We start from the raw sequence: 13,133 nt of genomic DNA, 5'->3' as shown, positions 1-13,133 counted from the left end.
AGATGCTTCACGGACTGAGCTGCCCAGGATCCTCCAGGGTAATGCATTTGAGAAGAAATAACAGAGGGAACCTTACTATTTCAAGGAAACCTGCAATGCTCCAACTCTTCCAAATTCAGGCTCGGGAAGGAAGCTTTGAGTTTGAGTCCAAGAAAGAAATGCCTGTCAGAGGTGGCTGATTTACTCACGCTTCTCTTAAGACTCTCAAGAAGGGCAGAGCCGGCAGTGCAATGGGCCATCACTGGGATGACTGAGTTTCAAATTGGGGGCACGAATGGAGAACTCTCAGTCCAACCCACATGCAGGGCCTAATGGGAGAAACGATGGGCACATTTTTGCTTTGTGAGGCCCGCCTGAGGGTAATTCCGTGGCTGATGGTTGTACTTTTCAGAATCCACGAAAAGAGATCTGAGCAATAAGTTGTCAGGGAGTCCTTCTTGGACCGAGTATCTTTCTCTTCTGGAGCACACCAACCACGTTCTACTTTCTGGGAGTCTTTTTAACTCTTCCAAGACATGAGGGGACCCATCTGACCTTCACCGAAAGCTTCATATAAGAGTTTCTATGAAACCAGATTGATGGGTACCTGATAGGTAGGGCGGTAGGTATGTCTCCCTTAAAGAGCCCGACACCGGGGCGAGGAGCAGACTGGGACTGCCCCACTGTTCATGGATTTCATTTTTGATTCTTTAATGAGAGCTTCTCCTAAAACGAAGCAACATAGAAAACAATAACTATTTTGAGACTTTTTGCTTATGGCATTTCATACTTAAACAGAATTGGCAATTTTTGAAATAAAAGTTTAGAAAGATACTTTCTGTACAAATGAGCAAAGCCCAACCTTTACCGGAGGAGACCATGTGTCCTCTCCAAATGACAGGACCAAAAATAACCGCCATTTTCACAGTACCCCCAATGTGCTGGGACCCACTAGGTGCTTTCCTTCATTTTGTCTGTTTGTTTATAAGAACATGGAAAGCCAGCTTTAGCCCCTGTGGATTCCCTTGCCCCAGATCCCCGAGCCAGGGAGCACACTTGAGAGAGTCCTCTGTGTCCTCTGCTCTTCCCGCTGCCCTGTACCGTATCGCCACACTCAACCTGTTCTCATTTTTGGGGACACCAGGGCTCAGGGACAGAGGGGCTGGAGCAGTGCAGACAGCTGAGATATTTTAAAACAGGTCCCCGTTCTGAACAATGCCAGGTGCTTGTGGGCTCATTCCCTTGTTGCACAGGACATCTGAGAAAATACTGCAAGTATCTTCTAAGTGTCTTTATTTATTCCAGTGGTCCTTAGGAGATTTTTTTCTTCCCAGTACCCAAGGAGGTTGGGGACACAAGCTCCTGGCAGCAGGGATTCTCTCCCCGAGGTGGGGCCCTACCCCTTAGGGGGAATTAACATAGGAGATGATGCCTGGTGAAGAATCACTAACTTACTTAAAGTGAATAAACTTTAAACATTTATAGAGTATTCCCCCCTCAAAAAACCCAAGAGTATAAAGGAGGCAAACAGTGAAAAGGAAGTCTCTCCCTCCATTCCCAGCTCCTAGTCCTGCACTGCCCTCGAGGTCCCAAGGTGTCCAGCACCTTCTGGGTCCTTCCGGGGATGTCCTGAGTATATCAGCACTTAGCAGTGGAAGCAGACCTGATACACAGTCTCAAATTTTGCTTCGTTCACCTGTTAACACATTTCCGAGCGTACTCCACATCTGCCCAAGAGCATTTGCCCTATTCTGTTCTTTTGCTGAGGAGCGTGGGAGCCCTAGGATCTCATAGTCACCCATTGACAGGCAGCAGGTGCCTTCTAGACTCTTGGTAGGACAGTGGGGCAACAAGCAACATGTTGTATACATTTTCGATCCACTGCTTTATGAGAAGTCTGCACCGTGACCTCGTAACTTACCTCCTACCCCTGTACTTGCCATAGTACAAACCCTCCATCAGTGTTTCTGCGTTAATAATGATGGGTAACATTCATTAAGAGCTTACTGTGTATCAGGTGCTGTGCTAAACACCTTACACAGTTCATTGTTGTTTCGTATTGCCTCAATTTTAATTGATATAATGTTATTCTGTGAAAATTACATAAATTGTATAAATGTGTTACTACTTATATGAACATCTTATGAAAATAGACATAATAATAAATAAGTAATATTTAATGTGATTACCTCAGTTTTATAGATGGGGCCGGATAACTTAGAAGTGGTAGAGGTAGGATTTGAACCCAGGTACTCTGGCCCCACAGTCGGTGTGCTGACCCACCCACTCTCTTGCCTAGTGTTGAGAAAGTCATCTGAGTTTCTAAGGGCACTGGCAAGCACAGTCTTTAGACCGGATGCATGAGAATGGTGTATACAGTGGAGCTTCTCAGTGAGCTGGGGGAGATCCTATCCAGTACGTGATCACGTGACGAATGCTGCCCAAGCCCATGAACGTTGCCCCCCACTCCCGCTGCCACGGCTCAGGCCTTCTGGAGGAGTGCTACAGCCCATGACGAGCAAAGTGTGCCAAAGTCAGTACCCTTGAGGTGCACTCATCAGATGTTTTGAGCACAACTCTTGTTTTATTTTTAGTAGAAGCAAAAGTGTTTTCTGGAAGCAGCAAGAAGCAACAAGGAGAAGCACGTGGGACTTTGTCTGCTCCCCCAGTGGAACAGAAGCTGGTTAAAGAGTTCCTTCCCGATGGGTATAGCTCTCCAAGCAACAGCTGTCAGTCTAGCAACTTCTCTGAGCCCTCAGAGAGTCAACAGCAAAGCTTCCTGAAGTCCGGAATCCCTTTATCTGGGTTTCTTTGCCCCTTACAAGATTTATGCACATCTCCACAGGAAGACAGTGATGTTCAGATAGAAAGAGAGATCCCCACAGGTAAGGAGCGAGGGAGGTAGGGTGGAGGTGATTCCTCCTTGGTATTCATAAGGAAAATGGTCTGATGTCTTCCTGAGGCCTGGTTCACACAATCTTACCTCATAAAGCTGTCCCTTCTGGACCGCGTGAGTCATGAGCAAGAGAACCTGCAGCATTCCGTGGTGGGTGAGCCCTCCCTCCCAAGCAGGGAGAAGACACCCCTGTGTAGGTCAGGGATCCTAGCTCTGCTGTGCACCAGCTCAATATCCACCAAGGCCAAAAGGAAGGCCACTCCCAGGCATATGGCAGGCTCCCAGACCTAACTGAGGAAGGTTTGTGGTGCTGGTGTGGCTGCTCTGAGGTCCACCAGGCTGCCCGTGGTCTTCTGTGCCTGACTAGCAAAGATTATGGCTGAGAGCTGCAGGCCCCACAGTGTCCTCCAGGCAGGTCCCAGTCTGAGCCTCACACCGAGGAAGGAACCAAGAACTCAACCCAGCCACCCCTTCTCTAAGGCCAAGCCCCAACCCCTACTAATACTGCGGTGAGCACCGGTATATAAGACTATAGACGTAGAATGGAAAAGAGATCTGTGGTGCCCGGTTTCAGGGAGAAAATTTAGATTTCCTGTCACTGTGAAGACCCTCCCAAACCGCTACGGGTGAGGACGGAAACAAAGGCAACGGGTTATAGATCTCTGGGGAACAAAGGTTAAAATGGCTATGGTAGTTGATAAGACTAATTTCACTCGGGAGCCAAGTCAATCTTTAGCTCTTCATCCGTTAGTACGTTAAAGAAGCATTTATTAAACACCTACTACAGACATACCTACTGTGAGTCAGTGACCATGCTCGGTGCTCCCTGCCCACCAATGCTGGAGACAGCAAAGTCATACCTGTGTCTGTGGAAAGCTGTTAGGAAGCCACAGGTAGCCACAGGGGTCCCAAGGAGGGGTCGGACAGAAATGCCCTCGAGGAAATGATTCTGAGCATGGACTTGAAAGCTGACTAGGAGCTTATAAATCTGACCTGAGAGCATGGAAGACTGAGGGAAAGCCGTGCACAAAGCAAAGAGTTGATAGGGTACGATTGATTTGAGATCCAGGGGGCCCAAAGTCCTAGGAGGCTGGAGGGGGCTTAATGAGAGTCTGAGGTCATGAGGTCAAGTTGGAAAATCCTTAAAACTCACTCAGGGTTGGACTAAAGGCGGGGCCAAGCCCTTGAGGGGCAGACAGCTAGATTTGCTCTGAAGGAGACTCTGTCCTGGACGATGGGGGGTGGTGTGGGACAGAAGAGAGAGGGTAAGGCGGTGGGCTGAGGCCCTGCCAAGGAGCACAGACTGGAGGAGAGGCCACAGTGGTGAGACTTTGAAGACACAAGGGAGCACTGATGTGAGCACTGATGGACACGGGCATGCCTACACCGCCCTTGGGTTGCGGGCTCTGGTGGTGGAGTGCAGGAAGGAAAGGATGCGAGGCACCGTGGCATCCCTGTGGTTGAGGTAAAGCAGAGGAAAATCCATGGCAGGAAAGGGGGACAGCGTGGTCTGAGGTGTGTAGTTACCTCTGGCTGCAGAGGACTTGGGGGGTGGATATCTGGACCTGCCGCTTAGGCCGGAAGCAGGAATAGGGGAGCAACAGGGAGACCCTCCAGAAAGAACAAGAGCAAATGCCTGCAGGAAGGAAAGAGAACGATTTGGGAGCCTCCATGTCGTATGTTGTTGGGCCCGAGTGCAAGGCGATAGCTGGAAACGGAACTGCCGCGAACAAGCTGCGGGACCACCGGGCTGCCTGCGGGACCTGAGGGTCTCAGGGGATGGAGTGGACTCGTGTCAGAGCGAGGACCGCTGGCTCGGGCCAGAGGGGCTCCAGGCACGGACAGCAGGTGCTCTAGCAGGGGCTTCATGTAAGAGATTCAGGGGACCACGGAGATGCAACCCACGGCCCCACAGGCCTCCTGAGGGCCCCTCTCCACTCCTGACAGAGCCCGCTCCTGGCAGGCTCCTGGGCTGCCCCCATGGAGAGATGCACGGTGACTATGACGTGGTCCAGCCCTCAGAGGAGCCACAGGCTTGTGGTGTCAAAACATCCTGTTATGACCCTCCCGTGTAACCAGTGCTGCTGGGTGTGTGACGCGTGTTCTGTCGCGCGGACACACGGCGGGCGGAATGGAGCCTGCTTTGGGAAGGGGGCACTTCCTAACGATTGGGGCTCAACCTGTAGGTCGGAGGACCCTGGGTCCAGGAATCAAAGGGACTTTGTGGCAAGAGGAGGACATATGGGTGAGGAGTAAGATGCTGTTGAGTTTCAGGGCTGGGGGTGGGGGAGGCGGTGTCGGGGGATGGTGCGGAGGGGGGCAGGGGAGCTCACCTAGGGAGAGTGGGCTGGCCCAGATGGAAGGGACAGTGTGTTCCTGGCGGAGCAGCTGCTCACTAAGGGGTCAGTGAATCTGTGTTAATCCATCCTTCCATACGCCAGAGGCTGCCCTGCCCAAAGTGCTGTTGACTCCATGCGCTCCCTGACCTTTTCCACAAGGGAAGGTCAAAATGGCGTTGACAAGTGGCCAGATCCAGCATCGAGAGAGAAAGTGAGAGAGAGAGAGAGAGAGGGAGATCATTCCAATTATACACGTAAAGCAGGGGTGACCACTGGCAAACGAAGGGAAGAGATAAATAACGGAGCACCGTCCTTCGGTCTTACATCATCAGTGTAGCAAACGTAAGATAAATTAACACGTGGTCCCAAACAACTGAGCTGTAATAATTGTACAGGGCACACGTAATAGGAAGCCCGGAGTAGAAAAGTTTCTTTTCGTTGTGAACAAAGGCATTTTGAACCCTGGAAGCCGAGGGAATACGTCCGTGGTGCAAGTAGCCGGTTGCCAAGTCCGGTGACCCATGGACATTCCTCCCCGTGACCAGGGCAGCTGGGGGGAGGGGGACGGTCTGTTGAGGCAGGATCTCATCGGCTTAACGAGGCCCATTAATAAGCCACGGGGGTTTCTATTTTCCAAATCGTCTTCTGTGTCTCATGGTGCTGAGGAGCCAGGGGAAAACCTTGCTGCCCCTGTAAATGGAATTCTAAATCTTCTCCCCAGGGGACTACAAGTGCTGTGACTTGGTTGTAAAAATAAAGGAATGCAGGAAGAGCGAGGAGCCCGAGCCAGCGGCCCCCAAGCCAGCACCCCCCAAACCAGTGCCCCCGGAGCCGGCACCCCCTGAGCCACCAGAGACCCCTGACCCGTCCGAAGACTGTTCCGAGAGTCCACGAACACCTGCAGGCTCCTTGACCTTGCAGGTAAGTCCAGACCCCCACGGAGGGGGCGCCTCTCCAGGCAAGTCCATGTGGGCATTGTCTCACTCTCACCTCTGAGACTGGAGGCTTAACTCCCTCCGTAATGACTGTGTGACTCTGGGCAGGTCCCCTGACCTTTCTGGGCCTCTGTTTGACAGTGCGAGTGACGGAGAAATGATGTCTACTCCGGCTGGGTTAGAATGAGGATCCCGTAGTAACAATGATCATAGCAGGGACAGCATTTCTCGAGAAGTGACAGGTGATACTGGGCAGGTCACCTCATAGGCATCAGAGCCTTCCACCCGCACCGCCCCCCAATGGGCCACCGGTCCCTATGATCCCCTCTTCATGCAAGGATATTAAGCTTTGGAAAGATTAAGGAGGTTGCCCTCAATCACATGGCCATGAGATCAAGGATATGAAACCTTTCACTTGGTGTCTGTTCCTGGTTGTAGAAGGAATATGTGCACATTTCTTAAAGTTCAAAATTATAGAGGTATATAAACAAGAAGAGCAGACAACCTCGAGAAAGCTCCCGCCAGCAGGATGTTGTATACTCAGGCGTACCGTCCAGGAAAGTCCCTGCAGGTGTGGACATGGTGCCATTGGTCGGTCCCTGCATCCCGGCGGTCCTCGGTCAGTCCCTGGTAAGAGACTCTTGATGGCCCCAGGGCAGCCACACTGGGCCAGTAGGCTGTTCCCAGGGGCTCTCTGTGCAGCCCTAGCGTGTCTGGGACCAAGGGATGGTGCCGTGGAGACCAGGTGGCCGAGAAGACTCCTTTCCTGGTGCAGCTGCTGAGGCCACTTCCATGATGCAGGTGGAGTCTGCGCTGCCCTCCCCACGGGAACTCTGAGCTCCCAATGGGCTGGGCAAGGAGTGAGGCTGAGGAACAGGTCTGCCATGGTGGCATATCCAGAGGCCTTGCTAAGCACCTACTATGTGCAGGGCTCAGGGCAGTGGAGGGAGGGACACAGAGTGGATGGGCCGTGGCCCACGCCGTCCAGGAGCTCACAGCCCAGCATGGCTCTCAGTGTACATGGATCCCTTGTACAACGTGGTCTGTGAGGAACCACAGGGCTCAGGCTGAATGGGGAGGCCCGACAGAGCTCACTGGGAGAGCTGGGATTCTCACTGACGGGTGTGACTGGGGTCTTAGTCCAGGCAGTGGAATAACCCAAACAGAGGTTTTCAAGGAATGGCGACTTAAGACCACAAAAGGCAGTGTGGAGAAAACATGGGCATCGCTCAGATCCACCAAGCCACTACAAGCCTTGGGTTTTGCATCTGTTAAATGGGGAGAAGCATATATGCTGTTCAGAATCTATGTGGGGATTCCCAGAGATGAATCCACGTAAGGCACGTAGCCCAGGGTCTGACACGGAGTGGAATGCCTCCGTGGTGGTTTCTCTTTGTCAGTGGACCAGAGTATGTGGCTTAGTGCAGGGGTTGGGGCATGTATATTGAGGGACGTGGCTGACACGGAGGTCTGGCCATGGAGACCTCCCCTATAAAGCTTGGAGAACCAGTTTGCATATGCAAAGCTACTTGGCCAGCTTTTTCTCCCTGGGAATAGACACTCCTATTAGCCAGGATGACAGTTTCTCCTGAATAGGCATGAATTTCATGCTGGGTGGGTGATCCGTGTCCGCGTGAGGCTTCCAGCCCCCAGCAGAAGCAAGTGACTCATGATGCCTTCATTCCCTCCCCACCCCATTTCTCTGGAATTTGGAGCTCAGGGCACTCCGAGTTCAGGCTGTTGGAAACCGAATGGACGGACAGGGAGGAAGGGACGGGTAGAAGCTTGCCGCCTCGCTGTCAGCGGCTAGGCAGTCACGCTGCATCAGGGCCCTTGGGGCAAGAGGGGACGGCCAGCAGGATCTACATCGTCAACACATCTGTCACAGTCTCCACAGGAGGCGGGGCAGACAATCTTGGGGTGCGGGTACACTGTGGCCGGTCGTCCTTAAAGCTTGTGCTTTTGGTCAGCTTCTTGACCAAATCCGAGAGATGTATTACTTGCCGGCATCACTTCTATTAAAAAATAAAATATTTTCTTGCTGCCGTCAGGAAGCGCTGCAAGTCCGGAAACCCCAGTTCATTTCTCGTTCCCAAGAACGGCTGAAGAAGCTGGAACACATGGTACAGCAGAGAAAAGCCCAGCGGAAGGAGAACCTGGGGCAGAAGCAGAGTCTCTTTCCTGTCCGCGCCAACAAGAAGCAGTTCACCGTTCCCCACCCTCTTAGTGGTAAGCCACAGGGGGCTTGGGAGGGCAGGTGAGACTGGGTGGGAGGTGTCTGAGGGGCCGGGACCTTCACTCCCGGCAGTGGTACAGATGATACCCCTGACATGGGGCAGACTCGGGTCACACCGCACATCCAGATCTCAGTATCCCAAAGCCTGCCCCAGAAGCCCGCCATTGTGGGAGCTTACCGAGGGCACTGAATTCTCCAGAACTAGCTTGGGACACAAATTTACCACCGTAGCTGGGAAAGAAGCCATACAAGTGTAGCAGCCAGGGTAGCAAGTTCAAATTCTTGGCTCCTGACAGACATTCGCAAGAGATCCCCTTTGCCCTTTATAGATTGCAAAAACAGATCTCAGGGTGAGAGGTTGACTCCAGCTTGTCTGTATCAACATTCGTCATCTTGAAACCCCTTTCCTGCTGCGAGCTCAGAGTGTGGATGGTCTGCTCTCCCAACTCCGCGGAGCCAAGGTTGGGCTGACCCCGAGAGGGGCCGCATGCATGTGCATTCGACAGGGAGTACTGAGGAATCTTCTCGGGGCCAGGCACCGTGCCAGGAGCTGGGGATAGCACCGTGAGCCAGACTGGCCTTGGTCCTTTCTTCATGGAGCTTATAAACAGACTATTAAAGCAGCAAGAATAACAAGAAGAGATGAGAGCAAAAATGGGGACATCGGAGCACATACAGACGGCCTGCCAACCCAAATCTGAAAATCTGGAGGCCTGGGGGAACCTCCCTTTTATTCCTTTGGATAGAGGAACAGGATCTTTCTTCCTAGGAAAATGTTCTCGCCCCCAGGAGGTGAAATCATAGATATAAATCAGAATAAAAGTCCTCCAGGGAAATAACCATATTCAATAAAATGCAGCTTAGCGAACATTACAGACATTGTAGGGGAGCCTGGGTGACAGAGGACAAAGGGTGTTGTTCCAGAATTCTGCTCACTTCCTCGGCCCGTGGGCAGGCTTTCTCCTTCATCCACCCGTGGTGCTGCAGGTCAGAAGACCTCGGGCAAGGAGCCTCCTTCTCGTGGCGCAGGATTGGGCAGGACACTTGCTGCTCCCTCCCAGTGACATTTTCCAGTACGCTTTAAAAGATTTTTTTTTTAAAAGGAAATCAACAAAATGAACACACAAAGACTTTTCCTCTTTGAAAATGCATCTCACCAGCGTCTCAAGCTGCATGGCAGATCCAGGCTCGAGTTGGGGTGTGTCCTCCTGGGGACTAAAGTCTCTTGCTCAACAACGTGCGGTCGGGTTCAGGTGCAGACTTTTCAAGTCACCACGAGGAACCATCGGCCACACGTGGGAGCCCCCCGGGCACGTGGACATCTGCGCTTGTCCCGGGAAGGACTACAAGGGTGCTTATGATGTGTGGGCCCCTGGGCCTTGACATTTTTGAGGATCCTACCTGTTAATAAATGGTTAACAAACGTGCTGTCAACAAACCAAACAATGCTGCTCGGAGCTCCACGGCTCCACAGATGAAAAATTACATCTGATTAGCTTCCTTTTTAGTCGGATCCCTTTGTGTGGGAAGAAATGGGGACCCAGAGACACTCAGGAGCATCTTCTGTGCGGGGCCGTTCCTCAGCGGCAAGTGCTGGGCTCTCCATCCCCCAGGCCAGCTGCCTTCCAGCTGTGCCCACGGTGGGTGCCGGATACTCCAGGATTTCCACCATCGCCAATATTAGATGCCCGGCGGTCCTCCCTAGGGCTGTTTTAGCAAGTGACCACAGGCCGGGAGGCTAAAATAATGGAAATTTATTCTCTCAGAGTCCAGAGGCCAAATATCCAAACTGAATATATCTAAATGGTTGTTTTTTTTTTCTGGAGGCTCGGAGGGAGAATTCGCGGTCTGGCTGCGTTCTTGCTTCTGGTGGCTCCTGGTGGCTTCTGGCAGCTTCTGGTGGTTTCTGGCAAGCCGTGGTGTTCCTTGGCTTCCAGATGCATCACTGCATTCTCCGTCTCCCCTTGTCTGCGTGACTTTGTGTTCAAATTTCCTCATCTTAGAAGGATACCAGTCACGGGATCAGGGTCCAGCCTTATCCAGTGTGAACCATTCTAACTCTCACACATCTGCAAAGACCCTGCTTCCCAGTGAGCTCACCATCACAGGTTGGGTTGGAAGGTAAGGACTTGAACTTGTCTATTTGGGGAGAAGTATTTCTACCCACTATTGTCCAACCATGGCATTTCCCCCTAAACAGATCTTACAAGTTCACATCCAGTGACATCTTTTAATGAAGTTGACTTTAAATGGACATCTTCAACTCATCTATAACAAAGTGTGATCAGACCTAGTCAGTACTTTTAAATAACCGAGGTACCTTTGTAGCTCCCCAATTCTGAGGTAGCTCCAGCAGCTAGGGTGCTGCGGGCAGGACTCTATGGCCACTCTGCCCGTCCCTGCGGTATTTATGTGTTGCTGAGAGCTTTATGCTTCTGTTTGTTTGTGTAGGTCAGTTAAATCAGACGACGTCTGGAGCCCGAGCCTTATGTGAGCTGGGGCAAGGGAGAAGGGAGTGTTTAGGGCCCCATTAAACAAGTCTACAGTACACGTCTTGTCTTCAGCCTGTCTGCTGGCAAGATGATAAAAGCGAAATGCAGATGTTTTTCTTACATGCTAAATTAGTTAATAAATCATATGTGCGAGCGAGCTCTGGCCACAGCGTCAAGACGTCGGTCAGGAGGAAGATGGGGCTGCTTTCCGAGCAGGGCTAGCCGCCTCCCATCTTTGGGGTCTGCCCAGCAGTCTCGTCTTTGGCTCAGATGGGCACTCTGGTGGCCAACAAATGCCTCGTGGGGCGGGGACTGCTGGGACAGCAGGCACCCGACCTGCAGGGATGAGGACAGCGAGGGCCATGGGGCCAACTCAGCTTCCTATTGACTCATGAATTCTGAGCGGTTTTCAAGGCTCAGGGCAGGGACACGTGTGTACGTGTGCGCATGTGTGAATTCACTGGGCTCCCTCTTTGTAGATGGGCATTTGCACAAACAACTGAGACTTCAGAGAGGCTAGGAAGTAGCCTGATGAAGTTTCTGTCTACCCCATCTGCGCCACCTGCACCACCTGCCTTTATGGTCTTGCCACCTGTAGTTTGAATCCCCAAAGTCTTACACAGGGTGCCCCTCTTTCCTTGCCCGGAGCCACCTGGGCCAACCTTGCATGCCCATGGCAGTGACCCGGGAGCCTTCTCATCCATCACTTAGCAAGCCTTTCTTGAGAACTCACTGTGAGGTACAGTCCCTGGTCTCATGGACCTCCCCTCCTCGTGGGGAGGCTACTGCCAGGAAGACCTCCGGACCACGCTGGGCTGAAGCTGTGCAAGTACATCGTGGTGCAGGGTGGGGGGAACGGAATGGGGGGTTGTGAGGGTGTCCGTTCAGCTCGGGCTGAACTGCAGAGTGGGGTGCAGAGAGGGAGACAGAGGGGCCACAGTTGAGCCCCAGAGGGCTAACAGGCATTGTGAATGCTGCTTCCAAATGTAACCTTATTCTGAGGTCAAGAGCCGAGGCAAGATTGGCTCCAGGCTGGACAGGATGGGACGGGTTGGCTTCAGGCAGGGCAGTGGGATACAGGATGTGGCAGATGTGACAGGTTTTGTGATTGTGGAATCAATAGAATGTGGTGGCTACTGCTGAATTGTGGAGGAGAGAGGGAAGAGAATGAGAAGGAGGGAGAAGAAGGAGAGCGAGCCAGGGAAGCGGAAGGAGGAAGGTCGGAGGCAGGCTTTGCTGGCCATCTCTGAGGTCAAGGCCTCTGCAGTCTGAAGGTCTGCCTCACCTCCCCACGTGAGGGCTCTTCCTGCTCAGTCCACCATAGTCACTGGGCGGTAGGCAAGCCTTCCCCATCATCCCTGCATGGCTCCTGGGGTTCCGGGGGTTGGTCATGTTTAAAGGCCGCCCCTGACCTGGGAATTGGAATGCTTCAGAGTTAGGCCTTGCTTCTGCCTTACAGAATGAGTCTAGGCAGGATGAATGGAAAGCATGGGGTACAGCACCCTCAGGTGCAGGGGTACAGACCTGCTGGGAGCAGATGGCTCAGTACCCACAGGGGTAGGCAGTCCTCGCTATACCCCGCTGGCCAGTGTGTGGCTCTCATCTGCTCCCGCTGCCACTACCCAACCTTGCCCTCTTCATCATGGGGAGTCTAGCCCAGAGCCCCCCTGGTTTCCATCCCCACCCTGTGACCTGGACCCCTCCCATCCTGACTCTGCCCCCTCCAGGTGGTCTCCTTAGCTGTCCTTCCTTAAGTCAGGGTCCCTAAACCACCTGATAGAAGCCTTATCTGTCCTCCTTGTCTCTGCCCTACAGAATCATGCCTCACCTCACTGGCCCAGCCTAAGTCCAGCCTCTTCTCTCATCTCTTACTGCCAAGGCCGTTCCTTCTACTTCCCATAGTGCCTGACCTAGACCATGTGGTGTTGGGTGCTTCGCCTTTTATGAATCGCGGTTGCTACCGCAGCCCGTCCAGAACCCAGCGATGCTCCAACACCTCCCTCTCCACTGTGCTTCTGCCTCAGCTCTTTCTTCTCTGCCTGAAGGGATCCTCCTCGTGGCCTACCCAGGTTGTCCCCCTAACCTGCGAATGTGTAGAAAACCCATGAAGAATATCCCCCTCTTCCAGGAAGCTCTCCCTGATACTCCCATCCCGTCCCCTGCCCCCTCCTTCTTCCATTTGAGCGCTCATGACACTTGCATCTCTCTGGATCCCCAACTTTCTTAGCTTCTCTACTTTGGATTATGGGCAGGTGG

The 13,133-nt window shown here is 52.7% G+C and overlaps 1 protein-coding gene across 3 annotated transcripts in view; it reads left to right on the top strand.

Annotated features, from left to right (window-relative positions):
- LOC111145296 (chromosome unknown C10orf90 homolog) overlaps nucleotides 1–13,133 on the top strand; it is a 206,619-nt gene that overhangs the window by 181,405 nt on the left and 12,081 nt on the right. For 2 of the 3 annotated variants that reach the window (XM_022500130.1, XM_022500132.1), the window contains 3 exons: nucleotides 2,574–2,864; nucleotides 5,936–6,135; nucleotides 8,201–8,378. In XM_022500130.1, the coding sequence (XP_022355838.1) occupies nucleotides 2,574–2,864; nucleotides 5,936–6,135; nucleotides 8,201–8,378 (669 nt within the window). The remainder of the gene's footprint in view (nucleotides 1–2,573; nucleotides 2,865–5,935; nucleotides 6,136–8,200; nucleotides 8,379–13,133) is intronic. The other variant, XM_022500131.1, reaches the window with a different exon arrangement.

This window comes from Enhydra lutris, unplaced genomic scaffold (assembly GCF_002288905.1).
Source record: "Enhydra lutris kenyoni isolate GAN:26980312 unplaced genomic scaffold, ASM228890v2 scaffoldscaffold12, whole genome shotgun sequence".
In the NCBI taxonomy this organism is placed as follows: domain Eukaryota; kingdom Metazoa; phylum Chordata; class Mammalia; order Carnivora; family Mustelidae; genus Enhydra; species Enhydra lutris.
The sequence above is the reverse complement of the archived record's forward strand: the minus strand, read 5'-3'. Positions and strand labels throughout refer to the sequence as shown.